This window comes from Pyrgilauda ruficollis, unplaced genomic scaffold (assembly GCF_017590135.1).
Source record: "Pyrgilauda ruficollis isolate IOZ18807 unplaced genomic scaffold, ASM1759013v1 scaffold3, whole genome shotgun sequence".
Classification (NCBI taxonomy): Eukaryota; Metazoa; Chordata; class Aves; order Passeriformes; family Passeridae; genus Pyrgilauda; species Pyrgilauda ruficollis.
In genome coordinates this window covers 17,043,637-17,063,241 of record NW_024524377.1, presented here as the reverse complement: position 1 = coordinate 17,063,241, position 19,605 = coordinate 17,043,637, and the positions used below count along the sequence as shown (strand labels likewise).

General features: G+C 40.2%; 1 protein-coding gene across 1 annotated transcript in view; it reads right to left on the bottom strand.

The window, feature by feature from the left end:
- The window catches only part of CERS6 (ceramide synthase 6), a 91,482-nt gene that overhangs the window by 14,136 nt on the left and 57,741 nt on the right, over window positions 1-19,605 (bottom strand). Inside the window, exons 5-8 of the mRNA XM_041473212.1 lie at window positions 15,736-15,786; window positions 13,295-13,387; window positions 6,813-6,941; window positions 3,322-3,428 (exon numbers count right to left, since the gene is read on the bottom strand). Of these exons, the coding sequence (XP_041329146.1) occupies window positions 3,322-3,428; window positions 6,813-6,941; window positions 13,295-13,387; window positions 15,736-15,786 (380 nt within the window). The remainder of the gene's footprint in view (window positions 1-3,321; window positions 3,429-6,812; window positions 6,942-13,294; window positions 13,388-15,735; window positions 15,787-19,605) is intronic.

Genomic DNA, 19,605 nt, shown 5'->3' with positions numbered 1-19,605 from the left:
CTGCCACTCCAGTGAGTCATCTTTGCTGACACGCAACTAATAGAGCTGAAGATTTAGAATTGCTGTTTCATAGAGGAAAAGGATCTGGGAGACAGAAGCTCATGTATGCCATGGCTCATCCCTGCCAACTCTGACTCCCACATGCATTGCCTACAGTAGAGCTGAGAACAATGAAACTGCCTCTGGCTTTATCTAAGGGATAGATATGCATAGAATATTCTGAGTTGGAAGGGACCCACAAGGATCATCGAGTCCAACTCTTAAGTAAATGGCCCATACAGGGATTGACATATATCAAGGCTTTGGTGTGGAAATAAAAGGGTCTTTAAAAATCAAAGAATTTTTTTAATACCACACTAAACTATTTGCATATTCAAATAAATAAATTAATAAATGTATTTTTCATTGATTAAGGGATACACTGGTTTGGGCTTGCATAGACTTAGTTGTCTTCGTGGTAGGTAGTATAGGGCTATATTCTGGATTTGTGCTGGAAACAATGTTGGTAGTTTCAGGATGTTTCTGTTATTGCTGAGTAGTGCTCACACAGAGCAAAAGCATTTTCTGCTCCTCACACAGCCCTCAGTGAAGAGAATGGAGGTGCAGAAGGAGTTAGAAGGAGACACAGCTGGGACAGCTGTCCCCAGGGATATCCCACACCATATGGTGTCATGCATAGCATACAAACCTGGGGGAAGAAGGAGGAAGGGGATCACATTTAGAGTGTTGGTGTTTGCATTTCCCAGGTCACCATTACAAATAGAGCCCTGCTGTCCTGGAGATGGCTGAACACCTGCCAACCCACAGGAAGTGGTGGATGAAAGCCTTGTTTGGCTTTGCTTGTGTGCACAGCTCTTGCCTTAACCTGTTGAACTGTTTTTATCTCAGCTCATGAGTTCTCCCACTTCTACCCTCCTGATTCTCTCCCCCATCTCACTGGTGGGAGTGAGTGAGCAGCTTTGTGGGGCTTTGTTGGCAGCTAGGGTTAAAGCATAAGGCTTGGATGACCAGGGCAACCACTCTGGTTGTGACAGGGAGCACACAGCACACTGTCAGCTGCTGCATTCCTGTCAATCGACAATCCCTGGCTCAGTCTTCTTTATACTCTCCCTTCATGTATTTCTACATTGACAATACCCATTTTGAACTTTCTCTTTTCTGTGCTAAACCACCCTGCCTGTCTCAACCTTTCCTCATGTGAGAGGTGCTCCAGTCCCCTAATCAATCTCAGTGACTGCTTGCTGACTGTCTCCAGTAGCTTTGTGCCTCTCTGATACTGGGGAGGCCAGAACTGGACACAGTGCTCTGCATGTGGCCTCAGCAGGGCTGGTAGAAAGGAAGGGTCACCTTTCCCAGCCTGCTGCCCACACCCCTCCTAAGGCAGCCCAGGGTTCCACCAGCCTTCGTTACCACAAGGGCACAGAATTGGCTCATGTTCACCTCGGTGTCCACTGGAACCCCCAGTTCCTCTGGTGCAAGGCTGCCTTCCTGGTGGTCAGCCCCCAGAAAATACTGGTGCAGGGCTCTGCACGGCTTTTGCTGAACTTCTGAGGTTCCTGTTTGCTGTATCTCCAGCCTGCTGAGGTTCCTTCCCTTTGGATGGCAACAGAACCCTGGGCTGTATCAGCCATTCCTCACATGTTGGAACATGCAAACTTGCTGAGGGTGCACTCTGCCCAATAATCCAGTAATTATGTAATTACAAGCCAGTAATTTCATCATAGAACGTTATCAGGTTGGCCAAGTATGAGTTCCCCTTTGCAAACCCATCCAGCTCTCATCTGACTCAGCCTCCCCTTAAGCACAGTCATATACTGTAGTCTGCAGTGGCAGAAATTGGGTCCTCCCTCCATTTCTCAATATAAAACAGAAAGCAAGGGTCAGGAAAATCCTGTGTGCAGGAATGCCATAATTTTTCCTATCTGAGATCATGGAAGTAGAAAAACCAGCTTATTTCATTTACAGAAATTCAGTGAAGGTCCAGTTGGATTCAAGGAAGGACTGAGGAGGGGAAGCAAAACTGTTTAAGAAAGAAAAAAAATGCCCCTCGAACAAAATAACAAGTGTTTCTAAACATTGTGTGTCTATCCATTTTCATGTTTTGTCATGTTTGTTCACCAACTCACAACGCAGCAGGAACCAGGCATTATGACAATATCTTTGGAGTCATCAAATGCTAAATGAGAATTCCACATTGTAGGGTTAAGCGGAGCTGATGACACAGCTCCCTAAGGGCATCTCGGTCTTACCCTGTTTGCATTAACAAAACCTCAAAGAGATACCATTAGTGAGGTTTGGAAAGGACACTGTAGCAGGGAGGTTGACATTGGCATCTGTAAATCCTCTGCATACCTGAATAAGGAGCTCGGCAGTAATCTAAATAAACTCTACAAAGGGTACAATTTCTGGCATTCTTGCTGCTTCCCGAAAACAAAACTGTCATTGTTATCTTCTGATGCAGTGAAAGACCTCTCTTACTTCCCTAGAAATACAGGTATCTGTACCAGTCCTATTCATAAGAAAGAAAGGATCGAGAATAGAAAACAGCAAAGGCCAACACCTTCTCTCAGCCCTCCTCATATATAGTGCACAGGTTGCAGAAAAAATTTAATGCATTTTTACAATTAAATACATACATGTGTTTCCTAATTAGCCATCTGCCCCCTGGATGCAGAAGATCCCAGCTAAAGAACCAAACATCTATGCTCAGTCTGTGTACCTACAAGAGTGTGAGCACATGCAAGCAGCTGACTGTATGGGAAGATGTGAGATTACAGCAAGAGCTGTGTAACTACCTTCTAGACATAGGTGTTACACAGCTGCCCCAGGAACCCCAATTCAAAGCAGAGGTGGAAAAGGAGTAGCCTCCAGTACCGCAATAACATCCTTACACCAATTTCAGCAGGTCAGACTTTACTTATTCCACCGTGCTTTTCTTTATGCTGAAAGTGTTCATGAAGCATGCACTGAAAGCTATTGAGAATATTCTAGCTTCAAGCTTAGCTGCTGGTTGGTTTTTTTGGTGGCTAATATTTTAATTTTCCTCTCCTTTCTTGCCAGACACCTGCTAGTTTAAAGCTATGCTGTCTCCAACCCACTTCTAGCTTAAAACCAGCAGAAGGTCCAGATGTTTCTCATCTAGCACACAGTAAACACAATGGCACTCTAGCAAATAGGCTATTTCAGCACCTGGTTATGTCTGAAACTCTCCCTGGTGCTTTGGGAAACAGAGTAAGGCAATGAATTGTTTTCAATTATAACACAGTTATTTGCAAACTTGTTTGGTGCCTAGAGCCTGACGAAAACCATGTCCTTACTCACCATAAGGGATATATGCCAAGCCTACTGACAATGAAGACAACGGCAAATGTAAGGAACAGAAGATCACTCAGTTTTTGACACTTGCAATAGTTTGCCATTTTGGCAGCCTGCAAAAGAAAAAGATGTCTTTTTACTTCCACGAGGACAACTGAATTCTCTTGTACTGTGTATAAGCTGTAAGAAAAAGAAGAAATAAATTTTTTATGAAATTGCTAACATTTTCATGGGCCACCTCACAGTGATCTTGGAACTCCTCTCCACCAACCAGCTGGAAAATATCTTCTTTAGAAAAAAAAGTCAAACCAGACTACATAAAACTAGAGTATTTATTTAATTTCTTTATTTCCCACTCAATTTCATTTTTGAGATTCTATAATTTCAGATTTGCAAAACTCTTCTAAACCTTTTTATTGAACCCCAGTATGTTTATGGTGTCTTTGTCACCAGCCTCTTTACCTGCTTATCTCTCACCTTTCCAGTATGCTCCACTGGTATTTTCAGCATCCATCTACCTTCCATGTGCCCCATGCTCTCTGACCTTCTAGTAGCTGCTATATATAAACTTTGTCTCAATTCTTCCAGTACACCCCATATACTACATTTTTCTGAAGCATCTCTTCTTCCTTTTCTGCCTATACAGAACAGTCTCCACCTCAAAGATTACACCCCTTCCGTTCAAGTATTTATCCAAGGCTCTCTTTTCAGCTTCTGCTTTCTAACTTGTTCTCTTATGCTTATATTTACATGCTTTTCTCACTTGTCTTCATGCAATTTGCTGACTCTTTCCCAGGGAAGGACTCACTAATTCATTAATCTTCTCTGAAACTGCTCATTAAAGCACTGACATTCCCAGAAGTTTCTTTACCCTTGTCTCCCTGAAGAAAATGGTATATAGGGAAGGAAGCTTGTTTTAAGATGTCTGTTCTGCTTCCAGAGTGTTAATGTGTGCAAGCAGTTAATTATTTTAAAACAACATCTGCTTTGAGACAGGGTCAGTCTTCATGTTTTCTGTCAAATGTATCCAGAGAGTCCACTTAAGTCACTGGGAACTCTTTTGTGTCCAGTTAAGCCATTGGGAACACTTTCAAAGCTCTTTTCTGAGGGGAGCTGCATCCAGCTCCCAGCATCCCAGAAGATACTTGTGCAGGCTTTCCAGAGTACTAAGAGGGAGCAAAATTACTACAATTATGCATACAGAAGACGATTCTGAATGCAGAATTCAAACCAGTGAAACAGATAATCTGGATGCCAAAACCAAACCTGCACTTTTGGATGTCACCCAATTTCTGCAATGTTCCTAGTAAAAACCTGAACATGAAGATTACTCCTCACTAAAGAAACCCAGTTAGGAAGCATCCAGAACATGAGGAAAACCACCACAGCTGTGAAGAAAACATAACCCTTCTGAATCAGCTCAGTTTTCTAGAGGACACATACAAATTTCCTAGCAGCTCATATTCACAGCCTAGCTTAAAAGAAAAGAGAACACTTTGGGGCCAACATACAAAGCAGAAGCATTACTTTCTTGCTTTTCAGATGATGGAAAATTCAGTCCAAGAATTCTGGCTGCATTTCCATGGTGGCAGTCTAAAAAACTGGTTTCATAGTGCATGAAGCTGATATTACTATAGCAACTTGTAGTAGTATCAAGTCATTTCTCAAAAACAGTACATCTATTGGGACATTGGTTCTCAAATAACAAATTACAATAATTCTACAAATTATAGTGATAAAGAAAGACTACAAAAAAGGGTAATGAATATGTTGTTGTTGGATGGAATTTGGCCACCTAAGACAATAGAACACAATTTTCTGAATTTAAAAACCATGACTACAACTGAGGAACACAGCATTAGAAATTCTTGAAAATCCTACTATGGCTCTACCAAATGTCCAGGTACCTTAATACCTGTGGAAAAATATCTCACCTCCAGTATTCCCACCAAGGCACACTACATTTTGTAACGAGAATAACAAAAAATGGTGCTTTCTAGCTTTCCAGTGGATGTGTTTCATTATGAAATGGTAGATGGAAAGAGTCTAGTGCCCTCCAGAAAGAGCGTTTCATTCTTACAAATATGTAATAGGTAACACAAGTCAGGTGCACAACTGACCCATCATGGCAAGCTATTTAATCAACTTCTTTTGCAGTTTGATAGTTTTCTTCCTCTGCACTGACCTTCCCCTCAGTAATGTCAGCAGTATGCAAGAGTCCATCTCCTCTCATATGGCACCAGTGTTGTGACCCACTGCCCTAGCAGAATTTCCAGTCAAACCAGACTGAAAGAACTGACTAGAAAGACCACTTAAATATGTGCCTCATGAAGAAGCATATCTGTGTAATGTTTGCAACTCTGGTGGGAATACCAGCAATTTCTCTTCATCTTAGTAAATGAACAGAGGGTAAAGTTTTAGCTAGCCTAGTACAGCTGCTCTCTAGTGTTTTTATAGTTCCACAGACACTGGTCTGATCTAGAATAAACATCTTTAAGTACTTCTTTCTGGTGGTGAGAATAGAGGAATGAAGAAAGTTTAGGTGAAGTCACAGCTAGCTATACACATTGCTAAACCAGAAAAATAAAATTGCAAAGATGTGATTACTTTTATCATGAAAAATCCATATTCTCTTTTGCTTTCTATCTCAGGCAGTCATGTGCCTTTCTAGATCAAAAAAGATTAAAAAATAAAACCATATTTACAGCACTACTGAATCAGAATGGCAGGATCTTGATTTTGCAATAGGTGACTCATGCAGTAAGTCTATATTCTTGCATAATAGGTATCCTTGTAGGTACTTGAATAAAAAATAATTTCAGACAAAATAGTTATTAACTTTGGAGGAGAGTTCAGAGACAGCCAAATTCCAGCATGACCCAGAGATCTCTAGCAACTGATGCAGATAAAGGATGACAACATCTCTAAGTTGCCACTATGGAAGTTCAGACCATCTTGACTTATAAGAATTTCAGTCATCCCTTCTCCAAATACAGCTGCTGGTACTGGGAACCAGAGGCATGGGAACCTGGAAAGTCAAGAGGTTAGTTCACTGGCCATGCCCAAATAAGCCACTAACTGTCCAACACCCTCTGCCCAGTCAAGCAGAGCAGAAACACACCATGACACCTTGATTCTTTCACAGACAGGGTCATTGCTCCACATGCCATGTCACAGGGGTTAAGAACCAGGTGACTCACTTTCACCACTTTCCAGACACTGCAGCTTTAGATTTTAATTTTGCCATGCTGTATTTAGAATCTGCATGTAACCCTCCCTGGCATGCAATGCACTGCCAATCTCTGCTCTGTACAAGCAACATATCAAAGGAGAAACCAGTCTGAAATCAGAAATATGCACTGCTACAAGTGCAAGATTTAAGCAAGGAAATAGAATATATTAATCACTGTTACCATTTTGAACTGGCTTAGGAAACACTTGTTCTGCATGGCAAAAAGATTGTATCTACTGACAGGATGACATATGAATGATCTCACCTCTAGGACAATATCAGCTGCATCATGGAGACATAAGATCAAGGTTCCCACTCGTGTCAAATTCGTTACGTATGAGAAGGTAATCAGGGTGACTGTTACAATGTGATGTGTAAACATGATTCCAAAGTCCTAGAGAAGCAGAAGCAAGGAAAAGACACAAAAACCAAAAATACAATGAAGCAAACACTGATATTCTGTACTCATATACAAAATTGGAGGGTTGTTTCTTAAATCCAGCATTATATTTACGTTATAAAAATATCTACTATATAAGTGTATTATACACCCTGCTCTATATTTCATTTAGACTGAATAAAATAATCATTGCATGTTAACCAAATGCAAAAATATTATTGAAAGCTAGGCAATGACCACACTTCTCAGTTCATAGTAATTTAACCAAATAAAGTAAACATTTGCAGTTGAAGTTACTTTGAAAAGGCATATGTACATGCAAATCAAATTCCACCGTACCTTTTATGCATCAAGTAACATATGATTATAACAATATGCATAACCAAGTGCCAAATAATGCACCATTCAGAAGAGAGAAAATAGCTACAAAGGAAGGCAATATTACACTAGGACAGCAGGCACCTGCCAAGAACAACTGGGAGAATTCCAGATCCAGGCTTTTATTTGTTTTTTTTTAATCAAGGTGCTTTGTCTTCACACTAACAAGGTCAGGAAAGTCTTCAAATGAGCTGGAGCTTCTCCTCCTAATTGGTTCTAATCTGCTGCCTCCCGGATGATGCAGGCTAGCAGGTCTCCACACCAGTAACTCTGTTATTTGGCCATAAAGTAACTGTTACTATTGAAAAATTTGGGAGTGGTAGGTGCTCCCAGAAGTAACATCACATTCCCAGATACTTGCCACAGGGCAGATAAAGCAGAGGGAGCAACCTGCCTGCCTGGACTAGGCTCCCAGACTGATTAATGAGAGAACAGGGCCTCATGAGACTCTTCTCAGCAAGGGACTGAATTAGTAAAAAATAAGTCTTGTTGGCATTTGCTGAACTACCTGCACAGCTTTGAGGAAGTGATATTAAAACCCCTGAGATAAGATCACAGGCAACATTCAACTGGGAAGTTTCTCTATGCACCAGATGTAAAATCTGTAGCACAGCTCCCAGCAGATCTAGTAGTTCTCGTGCAGAGCTGTCAGAAAGGAGAGAAATCCAGGCAGTCAAAAGGAGCAGTTCCTTCAGGCAGCCTGCTCACCAAGTGTATTGGGAGCTAAATTTGGCTTTCTGATAGCTTTTGTTGGCCACTTCCGCTGAGCTGAGGTAGTCTTCAGCTAAGTGGCCCACAAGAGAGAAAACCAAAACTGTGCCTTTAGAGGGGCAGCACCTGGTTTGCAAAGGAACTGGAGATACCTGTGTCAGGCAGGACGGCCCTATGGAAAGTGCCATGAGCTCAACACAGGGGCAGCTCTGGAAAAGCAGCAGCTCCAGCCCCCAACTGCACTGTCTGTCCAGTACAGAGAACCTGCACAGTGTTCCCACAGCTCTCTTTGGGAATGTAGCACCACTGGTTTTAAGGATGTGCAGTCCCACTGCCTCTCAGCTCCAGCACGTGCCTTCCCTGCAATGTACACCTGCAGTCCATGGAAAAACCTGCAGCTTGAGCGGTCTCACTAACTGAAGAGGGACAGGACCTGCTCCCAGCCTATCACTTATGTTTAATGCTATCAGGTGCTACAAGATCCTATTTCCTACTCCTCAGTAGGCACTGCCAGTACATCCAACACAAAGCTGAGGAAGGGTAGGAGGGCAGGGAAGGGGAGAAAAGATAAAAAGACTAAAAGCAGAGATGCAGAAGCCAGTTTAGCATGTACCAAATATTTCCCAGCCAGGTTATCTGGCCCCCAGAAGCATGGAACACAATAAAATACATTTAGCAGTCATATCAAGCCATTGCTCTAAATCCATTTTCTTCAAGGAGACAGAAGAAAAAGACAATTAAAGGCCGTTTCCCTTTCTGTGTGTCCTAAAGGAAAACAAGGGTATGGCATCCCAGTCATTTCAGGAACTACAAACACACACAAGAAGACCATTTCACCACTTCACAATAATAAACCAGCAAAGCACCTACCTTATTCTATGGGATTACAAGTAAGCTACTATTATTGCCCTATGGCCATACTGCAGCATAGCTCTTTACCTCCTTCACCTGCAGGCACTATGGCACTGTTCTTTATTTTCCTTCCAAATGCAATTATGTTAGCACATAGGCAATCCTAATGGGGCAAAAAGTCAAGCAGATGATCTTCTCTATTTTCACAGCTGACAAATTCATGTTCTACAAATACCAGATTTCCAGTCCCTCTTGGAAATTCTTCAAGGCATTCCTGACAATATGGATTAGTCTTAAGAAATCCTAATGTTCTTGGGCAGCAGTCTTCTGCATTTTTTGCAGGACTCTTCTTAAAGAGATGCTGTCTGGGGAACTCCTGTAATACTGTTTCTTAGAAAAGACAGTTACTTGACTCTGCCACCTCTGAAACAGAAGCGCTGGACTGACCTACAGAAAACTATTGGACAAAAGTAGCAATGACAGAAAAAAGACTGCTTTGTTACTGGGATTGTTTCTTTCCTCTTTGTGACACTTTTTAAAGACATTAATTAATACTATGCTCTGAAGATGCTACCTATTAGACTTTAGTTATATACAAGGGTATTGAACACAGAGATTCCAAGAGGTACCTGTGTTCCCACCTTACTCCAGCACTTTCACACTAGGGTTAGGGTTTTGAAAAGCACAAAGCCCAGGGCTCCAGGCACAATACAGCTGCAAAGGGCATCCCAAGGGGAACACAAAACTGCCACAACATGCCTTCCTCCACAGCTTTTTCCCTGGAATCAGCCCTAGCCCTATTCTGCTTTTCCTGCCTAGGGTTAGGGTTAGGGTTACGCATATAAAGTGGAAGAGCAGCTGTACAGGAATGACCTTCTTGATTTTGGTGGTTTTTTTTAGTTAATGTATTTCAAATCATATGTATGTTTGTGAAAGACGTGTTTATTTACACAAGATTTATAGCCTCCAATTATAACTGCTGGAAGATGTCATGTGCCTAGGTTAATAAAATCTGTGGCTAAGAATAGGAGAGAGAACCTATTCTAGACACCATGAGTGGGAAGAACACAGGGCAGACAGCAGAGAAACCGCATGGGTCTCAACTTGTAGACAAACCCTCTGGAATTAAGACCTCTGCCACTCACATTTGTTTAACATGTCACACTCACTGACTGAACTGCCAAGGGGCCATGGAGCATTAGTGCCACTGAAGGGCAAAATATCATCTTCATGGCTAATATTACAGATCAACAAGGAAATGGAAAGGCCTGCAAAATATATGCAATCTAAACTGCTTCCACTGAAACAAAAGAAACCAATTCTATATGTCTTTCTTTACCAAGAAAAGTCTCTTTGAAGAAATCTAGTATCCAAATTTAGCAAAATACAGTGTAAACTTTCTAGAATAAAAATTCAGTATTCAAGAAAATCAGAAGCTACAGATAATTTTATTCTTGGAACGAGTGAACTGTCATATTAAAAAAAAAAAATTAAAACACAGAAGCTCTAGAAATTGCCAAATGATTGGAAATAAAAGGCATGAACACACAGAAAGGTCCCCTAGACCTTCTACAAACCTGTTAAAACTCTGAGTAGAAATTTTACACATTCCTTTAAATGTACCTGTCAAATAATTTACCATTAAACAATACATCAGGTATCCAGAAACCATGTAAATAAGCCTCATTGCTTTTAAGGCTCATCAGGTGCTTTTGAAACTAACAAACTTCCGTAATTATTTTTTTCTGTGTTTTACAAAACAGGAGCATGGGAAGCTGGAAAAAGATGATAAAACACCAATTCATACTAGGTTTCAGTCTTTGAAAATTAACACCCTTAAGGGAGAATATCATTACAGCAGTATAGTAGGTATTTATGAAGCTAAAAGCATGCCACTATAAAACTGTAGAAGTTTATACACACAGTTCACTGACTTAATGCCAATAGTAGGTTAGTGCAACAGCCTAGTTTGCTCACAGCCCCAGTCAGGCAAAGACAATCTGGTGGAATTTGTAACACCTAAATAAACAAGTATTTGAAAGTCAGAAAAAAAACCCCTGGAAGTAATTTCTGAAGTAATCAGTTTGCTATCAGAGAAGAATAAAATAGAGATGGAAAACATTAAGTACATTTCTCTTGATCTACAGTAAATAGAAGACCAGTTCTGGAGTTAGGCCAGTGCTGAGGGCTGCTGCTTCCAGCAAGGACACACTGCACCTCTCCTTCAGACAAACTCAACTACATAAAAAAACCCACTTGGCTGAATTCCTGCAGTGCACAATACTGCCTGGGCACTTCTGACCATCCCAGAATACAACACAGCCACTGCTGCTGAATTTAAAGTATCTAAAACAATAACCAAGATTTCTATAAAAATATTCCTTTCACTGTAACATGAAAATATCAACAGCTTCCTCAGGTTCAGAACTGAAGCCAATTGTGAAATATGACAATAGCATCCGATATTAGCTGGCAAATTTGCTGCTTCCTGTTAAACAGATCCCAATTCCATATGGGCACCATTCCACACATTGCATACAGGGTGCATTACAGGGCTTCCACGTTTTTTTAAACTCGGCCTTCTTTTAAAAGAGAACTACTATGGTGTTGCAAGAACTGGTGTCTCTGTCAAGCTTGCACTCCTTTTTGCCAACTATTGTAAGTCTCTAGTACTAACGTTTTTCAGCTCAGTGGGTTTCTGTGGCAGCTTGTACTCTTAAACAGTTTTACTGTGTGACGCCAGGGCACAGCTGCATTTCTCCAATCTGATCTTCCTCCTTATCAATTCTGCTTACACTACAAAAAGAGCTGTCTCCACAGTGCGAACCGGTGAGTGATCTAAGAAGTCATTTATAAATACGGCATCTCCAGTGCTCCCTGCTGGGTGCTGATAATGAAAGGCTTTGGACTTGCTATCATTGCACTGCAGATGTGCTCCTGCTCTCTGCTGGACACTGCACATTCTCAGACAGAGCTGGTGCTCAGGACACTGCTTGGATCTGGTGGTCTGGGTGCAGGAGCTGTGGCTGGGGTGTCAATAGCCTCTTACCAATTCACTTCCCCACCTCCATGTCCTATCCTACTTCCACAGCAAGTTGCCCTAAGGTTTCTCTGATAACAGGTACAAGTCATTTATATTTAACTAAGAAACAGACTTGGCCCCTGCAGTGTAACATTTTAGTCAATATTACTCATGATTTAAATTCATCTCCACTATCACACAGCTCCCTTAAGCATTGTTTCTACCTGTTTGTGAAACAGGGAAGTTATACTCATTTCAAGCTCATGGTTAACAGAATGTTTAGCATTTACAGACAATGCAAGCAAGGGATTTATATGTATTCAGCATAAACTGGTTGTTTTATTTACAATTTATCCTCCAATATGGATTTAAATTTTGTGGATGTTTTCTTGAGATTTCTACTTCTGGAATAATCTGGAAATCCAAATAGAGGAGTGTGTTTCTATATAGGTAGCTCTGGTATAGGACTCCCAGGAATACACTGTGGCTCTAAGTGACAGTTGTTTATTCAGGTCATAACACACCCTTCATTTACTCTTTTCAAATTATGCTCCAGATAAAATTCTAATGAACAGGAATTTTTTCATTAGCATAGCCTACAATAATTTATTTAAATGACAGCTGAAGGAAGCACATAAAGATATTATAAAATCCTTACAAATGTTTAAAAAAAGTAATTTTGAAGCATTAAAGCCCCTGCAAGAACAGCTCAATGGACTGTTATTACAGAGTAACTGTTGTGCTGTTTTTCTACTATGGACTAGGATTCTTCTCAGAAGAGAGAACTTGGAATATGGAACAGGTTGCAATTAATTCTGGAAAAATATTTCTATTTGGATAGAGTCTTGGTTTTTTTTCATTAACAACCCTTTAATAGCAATGCTCAGCTACATGACTGGAAGGGTAAAAATTAAATATAACATCACTTTTTAAAATTAAATGTTTTTGCTGTCCATTGTAGAAAAATCTGAAAGCCCTCACAGATCTTATCTCACAAAGTGATACTGTGAATTTATGAGTCAGTCTTGCCCTTTTCTCAGTATTTCATTGTTTAATTCTTACAGGAAACAGTACATCTACCAGATACTACCTGTTCAATTGCCTTCAAGTTACTGCATGAAAGCAGAAGGTTCTTTTGGCTTCTGCTATTTTTGCCCTTCAATATTTTCTCCAGGCTCTTCTTTCCAAGTGCAGAAAAACCTCACTTTACAGCAACAAGGAGCAGAGCAAGACAATCACAGTTTCTCAGTGATGAATATCTGCAAGAGTTGAACACTAGAAAGAACTGCACTTCCAGTTCACTGCAATACAGCTATTCCTCAAATAAAGAAAATGATATGTTAAAGCTTAAAGCTCTCTGTGTTTTTCGTCTCATTGTTCTTACCTTTCTTTTGACGTCAATGAATTGAGAAAACATTAAGGACCAGTAGAATGACAATTCAACGATGTAGTAGTAATGAAGGTCAGGCATCAGGGGCTGAAAGACGGAGATGAGAAAAGGTTAAAAGAGTCTAACTGACATTACAGGCAGCTGTGATCTATAGGAAACATGCTTAATCACAGGGGATTATTGAATTATACAGAAGCATCCTATGTGAAAAAAATTATGATGGTTGCCTCTTTCAAACTCTGATGGCTCTGGAAAAATAAAGCTCCCCAACATATTCTCTTCTAAGGTTTTAGCTCTGACAATACTGTAATACCAAAAATTATGATGTTGTCCATTTGGAACCCAGAGCAAACTAAATTCTGAGTATTCCTAAGTCTGTTTTGAAAGTTTACTTGAAACATCTTGCTGTATATCAGTAATGTGGGTTTTAAGCATAGCAAAAAAACAATGCTAGAATAGACTAGAAAAAAAGTAATGCTAGTATATAACCTCATCTGTTCATGATGAAAATGTGGGCTTTGAGCAGGGCTCTTTATAATAGAAATGCCTACTTTTAGAGAATTTAACCATTTTCTGGGGACATATTAAAATTTGAATGAAGAAAATAAAATAAATTTATCCAAGCATCTTGTCTGATATACAATGTGGTTACAGAGTTGTTTAAAAGTAAAAGAAATAAAAAAAATCCACAAGCAAACCCAACCTGGGGTAACTTCAAAGAAGGTAACTGGTAGCACACAAACACTTCCACCCTCAGCTAAGAGAGCCATTCCTAGGAGCTACTCTAGTTTCCATGCAAATGTGCCCCCATGATAGTCACACCTTCCATGGCAGCGATAGACAGGGACACTGGCAAAGGAGAAACTCCTGAGGCCATCTCCCAAGGGATTAGATAAAACATCTCTAGAGCACCTTGCACTGGCACAACTGTGCACCCAAGCAGGGTATGAGCTGTTTCCATTGGCAAGAGGTATTTCACTTGCACCTTTTATTCCCATTCCCTTTTGCAGACTGAAAGCCAAAATTCTTTTCAGCTGAAAGCCAGTCCTTGGATTCCCAGGAAATGTGCTATGGGTGTTAATTTAATATAGACATATGCTTATGTTTTATGAAAAATGTGTAACTCAAAATCCATCCTTTAAAGCCATCTCTTGGGCCAATATAACTATTTTCTGAGTTAGAGGCACTGCCAACAGACTTTTAATCATGTGTTATTAAAAAAAGGAAAGAAAATAAGAGCTTGCAATGAACTGCAACTATTATACCCATTATTGCAAGGGAACTCACTGGGGAAAATTTCTAGTAAAAATGAAGATTTTCAGCTGCTTTATTAACAACAGCATTAGTATTTCTAAAACCATACATGGTGATAGTGTAGGGCAATTCTAAAGATGTCACAGATTCCTTCTTGGATCAATAGTGTGTTTAACTTAGTTCAAATGTTAGTTCCAGTTCTCCATAGACTTAACCTCAAGAGGTTAACCTGTGCTTATGGCTGTGTCATCACCCAAATGATCCATTTGACTACGTCTACAGTAAAGTCCATCTGGATTTCTGCAGTACATTGTTAAGTAATTTAAAAAGGAGTTTTAGCAAACAAAAGATTAGAAATTTTATGTAGTTATGGAAAAAAATAACAGAACAAACTGAAAACCCAGTACTTAGCTCTGATTAGCACCCAGTAGATATTTTTTAGTTTGAGACAATGATCTTCATAATGACTTTAATCTGACAATTTGCTTTATGCTGAATCCTCACCACTACTAGAACGATATTAGGTATAGTAATTTTAGCTCCCACACTCTAAAAGCTGCAACCAACTTTCTAAATGACTTTGTTCTTCTGGTAAATCTGGTAAATGTATATGCTTCAATCAGTGATTTCATAGTCTTTTGTTTTCAGTCAACCTCTTCTTGCATGTAATAACACAAAAGAAGTAGGAAACGGGGCTGAGAGGCACCAGTGACTGTAGCTACATCAGTCTAAGAAACATGTGTACCTGAAGTTTCTGAGGGATTAAGTTTCAGCACTTCCCCCATTCAATTTCTGCTGCTGCTTCCCTAAAGCTGTTCAGTTCACCCTCCTGTCTCTGGGTGGAATTTAAGTCATTATTTCTTCTGAGGCTACATGACTTAATTCCCTCAACATTTCTCAGGTCAAGATTTCTGCTGAACTGTCGCCACTGAACTATTTCCAACAGAGACACAACCTTCAAGAACAGTAGCATTTTTGGAATTTAATGTATGGAATTCAGGTGTGATAGCTATGTTCATCTTTCCCATCTTGAACTCAAGCAAGATGGGAAGAATCTAGCAACGTTCTGAAATGCTGAGTAGCCCATTCACACAAACACACTGGCACAAAGCTCCACCATAACAAAACCAGAGCTCTGCAGAAGTGTCATGCTTGGTTTTAGACAGCACTGTGTCTTTTACCTGATATGGATACCCACTCCAGCACTGCCTGGTATTCCAGAGCCAGGGTGTCTGAAAGGAAGAAAAAGCAAAACAAAGGTCAGTACAGACCACTTGGTGCTACGTTAGGTGTACATATTTAATACTAACAAAGAACAAAAAATATAAGAACAGCTCAGAATTGACATTTTTTGATAGAGGTTATGAAAACCAAATAGACCAAGGAGACATCTCAGAGTTTCACAGCATGAATTAGAGCAATTTGCCTGTTTTCGTTGGTACCCCATGACCTCACTTTTGCAAGAGTGCAGACTGAAAGTAACCAGGTCATGTTAGGATGTTCAGATCTTACACTATATTCTCAATAGCACAGGAAATTTTGACCTCATCCAGCTTAAATATTTCAAAGAAAATTCCTTGCATGTGCCATTATATATAGGCATTCTTCCATATAGGATCCATCCTTCATCTTTACATAGCCTTATCTACTCTACATTCGAGTACAGAGGGGACAGAGCATCATTATTAAGTCTCCTGGAATAAGGCAGCACACAGCTTACACTTACAGCATTAAATGCTTCCCCTAGATCACAGTTTTTCAAATAAATCCTCACTGCCTGAGAGGAAGCATGTTCTTGTTTTCACCATCAGGTGGAGCAGCTCAGCTCAGGCAAGCCATATCAGACTTATCCAAAATAAAATGGGTGAGTGCCAAAGCAAGAAAACGGACACTAGGCAGAATGTTAAAGCCCTCAGGCTAAGAATCAGGCTAGGTAGGAAGAATTTTTGAATATGCCCTTTAATGAAAAAGAAGACAAAATAAAATTTTCACACCAATACCCCCAGTGCTCCTGAAATGACAAAGAATAGTTCTTACAGTAGCCTGAAATGTATGCCAACAGACCTCCTGGAGTTTCTGATAAGCCTCTCTCAAGGATGCTGTAATATTGCTTAAAGTCCATCCAAACTTATCCTTCCCTCCATTAGATATACCTTCTTCATGGAACCAATTAATTAATTGGTTCAAATGTCTCCACAATATTTACTGTGCTATACAAGTTGCCCTCATTTCATGAAATTAAAAAAAAAAAGTCTTTGGAAACAGCCACAGTATCGCTGCAAGATCTGCAAGACAATATAAAGAATCTAAAATATTTCTGTCTGACAGTTGCCTATATTAGATCCACACAAATATTCTAGGATAATTCATAGTTTTAGCCAGGTTTGAAAAGCTGTAACTGTCTTTCATATCATATTCATCAAAAGACAAGAGATGCTTCCTACCCAATTATTTTGCTGCCTAAATTACAGGTCCTAGCAAAAAAAGCATATTTTTCTCTTTCAAATATTATGACATCTTAAGTCTTCTCCATAGAGATGCTTGCTGCAGGAGCTACAGATACAGAGGTTTATGAGCAATTAAAATGCTGATTGCTAAATAAATTAGGCCTTTCTTGATGAACCTCTAACCACAAAGCCCTACAGGGTATCACAACTGACAAATAATGTAATGTATGCATTAAGCCTCAAAGACCAATACAGCAGAATATATGCCCCTTCTGAGCCACATAAGGCTCAGAAAGCCATGCTGCCATCTCAGACAAAATGCTTCTGAGTTGCTGTTTGGAAACCTTATGGATCCTTTGTGGGCAAGAGCACTTAAAATAGCAGGGCTCCTGCAGCACCTTCTTACCCTTCTTGCCTCCTCAGTCTCCCTTCCCCTTGACTTGCCTTGGCATCTCTGAATTGCTCTTAATAGCTTTAGCAACAGGGCACTTTGGTTATGCTTGTCCCAGAGGGTTTTAGGGAAGAGGTGGAGGAAGAGCTTGATTAAGCACAACCTTTCTCTCTGACCTCCACAATGAGCACAGCCCTAGACTGCACTCAACACCTAAATGTAAACCACAGTTACAGCTGGACCAAGAAGCATCTTATTTAGTCCTCTGTGAACTTCACAACTGTGGAATACTGTGTGTAGGGGATTCAGTAGGAAGCAACAATCTAAAAAAAGCCTACACAGTCTGCAGTGTGAGACCTAGACCCAACAGTGAAAGGCGGATTAATCATAAGGGACCTAAGACCAAGATTCCAGGGCTCAAGTGAGTCCTGTGTGTGCTCCTAGGACATGTCTGCAAACTTCCTCATAACAGGTAAGTTCACTGTGAAGCAGAGCACATCTCTGCCTGAAAGTCCCATGTTGGATGAGAAGAAAAGGTCAATGGACTTGGCTCCACAACAAAACCTTTTTTGATGAACATAAAAGCATGCTTCTGTTTTTGCTGCCTGCTGAATACCCAATTTCATTTTACTTCCTATTCTTGGTATATAATGTCTGAGGAAGGGAGGGACACAAGGGGATGGGAGAAGAGAGGAAATGCAAAGATGCTGATAACAAAAAGATCCCCCCTTAAGCTGGAAACAGAATTCTAAAAACTTCAGTACCAATTATGCTAAGCACAGAGCACCAGCCCTACAATGCTGACACCCTGCCTTACAGACCATAAAGGAGTCCAGATGGGAACTGAAGTTTTACCACACTTAGGTGCAGTGCAAAATGAATGCAATATCAGTGACAGAGGATGTAAACAGCTGTTCAATCTCTTGAGATTTACAGTATTAAGAAACAAATCACCATAATTCCCTTACAGGAATATCTGTTAAAAACTCCATCAAATCTCTCTCCAACTCTGTGATTAAATAGAGTAATTTTAAAGAATTCTTTCAGAAATAAAACTTCTCTTGAGACAAGGGAATGACTAAGGATTTTGGGAAAAAAAACCCAAAAAAACCTTTCCAAAATTATCTCTCATGTTTGCATGCTTAACCAGAAGCCTTGGGTTGTTTTGTATCCATTGTCTCATTCACCTATCTCTAGAGAAAGCATCTAATTGGCCCCTGGCTTTCAGAAAGCACTAAGAAATGAAAAACTCCAGGTCTTGCTCAAAATGCTGCTAGTATTTAGCATGTGAAAGGTCAGTTGTGATAGTAAATGAAGGGGGAAAAATAAACAATACAATAAAAAACTTACCATTTATCACAAAAGAGCTGCTATGCACCTGATGTAGTCATGACTGTGAGGTCATGGTGTAGCCCTCAAAGGGGTTCTTCCAAAATTTTTAGGTAAGGAAGAAAAATCGTCTGATTTTTCTATCAAATAAAGAAATCTGGCTGCCGTTTTTACCAGAATCCAGCATGTAAAAATCCGGGAACATCAAGACAAAATCCCCACATTTCACTAAAGTAAATTTATGTTCAAAACACATTTCAAATCAAAATAAAACATCCTTAGTCCAAAAAGAAAATATTTCAAGTTGCTTTTCAAATTAGAGGGCTTTTGATCCTGTAGAGCAAAACCAGCAAAATACAGAGCATTCACTGTGTACATGTACACTACTCTGCCAAGATTTTTATCTGGCTTGGTTAATGCACTTGAATACAATTTTGTATCATTTGTTACAAGCAATATTAAGTGGAATGGAAATTAGCACTATTAATTACAGTCAAGATAATATACACTTTCAGCAAAGCTCTACTGATCTCATTTTTTTGGGGGATGATATAGGGAAAGAAGTCAGAGATGTGTCATGGTACTCGTACCTACATCCATCAAGTTACAGCAGGTCCTTGCTTTGCTCTTCACAGAAACAAGTGGTACAAAGTAAGGCCAGCAGATTTCCTCCTGATCAGTGCTCACTTAGCCCCAAAATGCTGAGTGCAATTTGCTCTTAGCCCAGGAACAAACCTTCACTGTCTGATACCCGTGTCCAGGGCAGACACAGCCAAACTCCCCTCCTCAGCAGCAGCTGCCCTGTCCCAGCGCAGGCAGAACAGCGGCTCCTGCTGCCCCGGGCAGACCCCTCCCTTGGTGTATCCCCAGCCTTACACCTCATC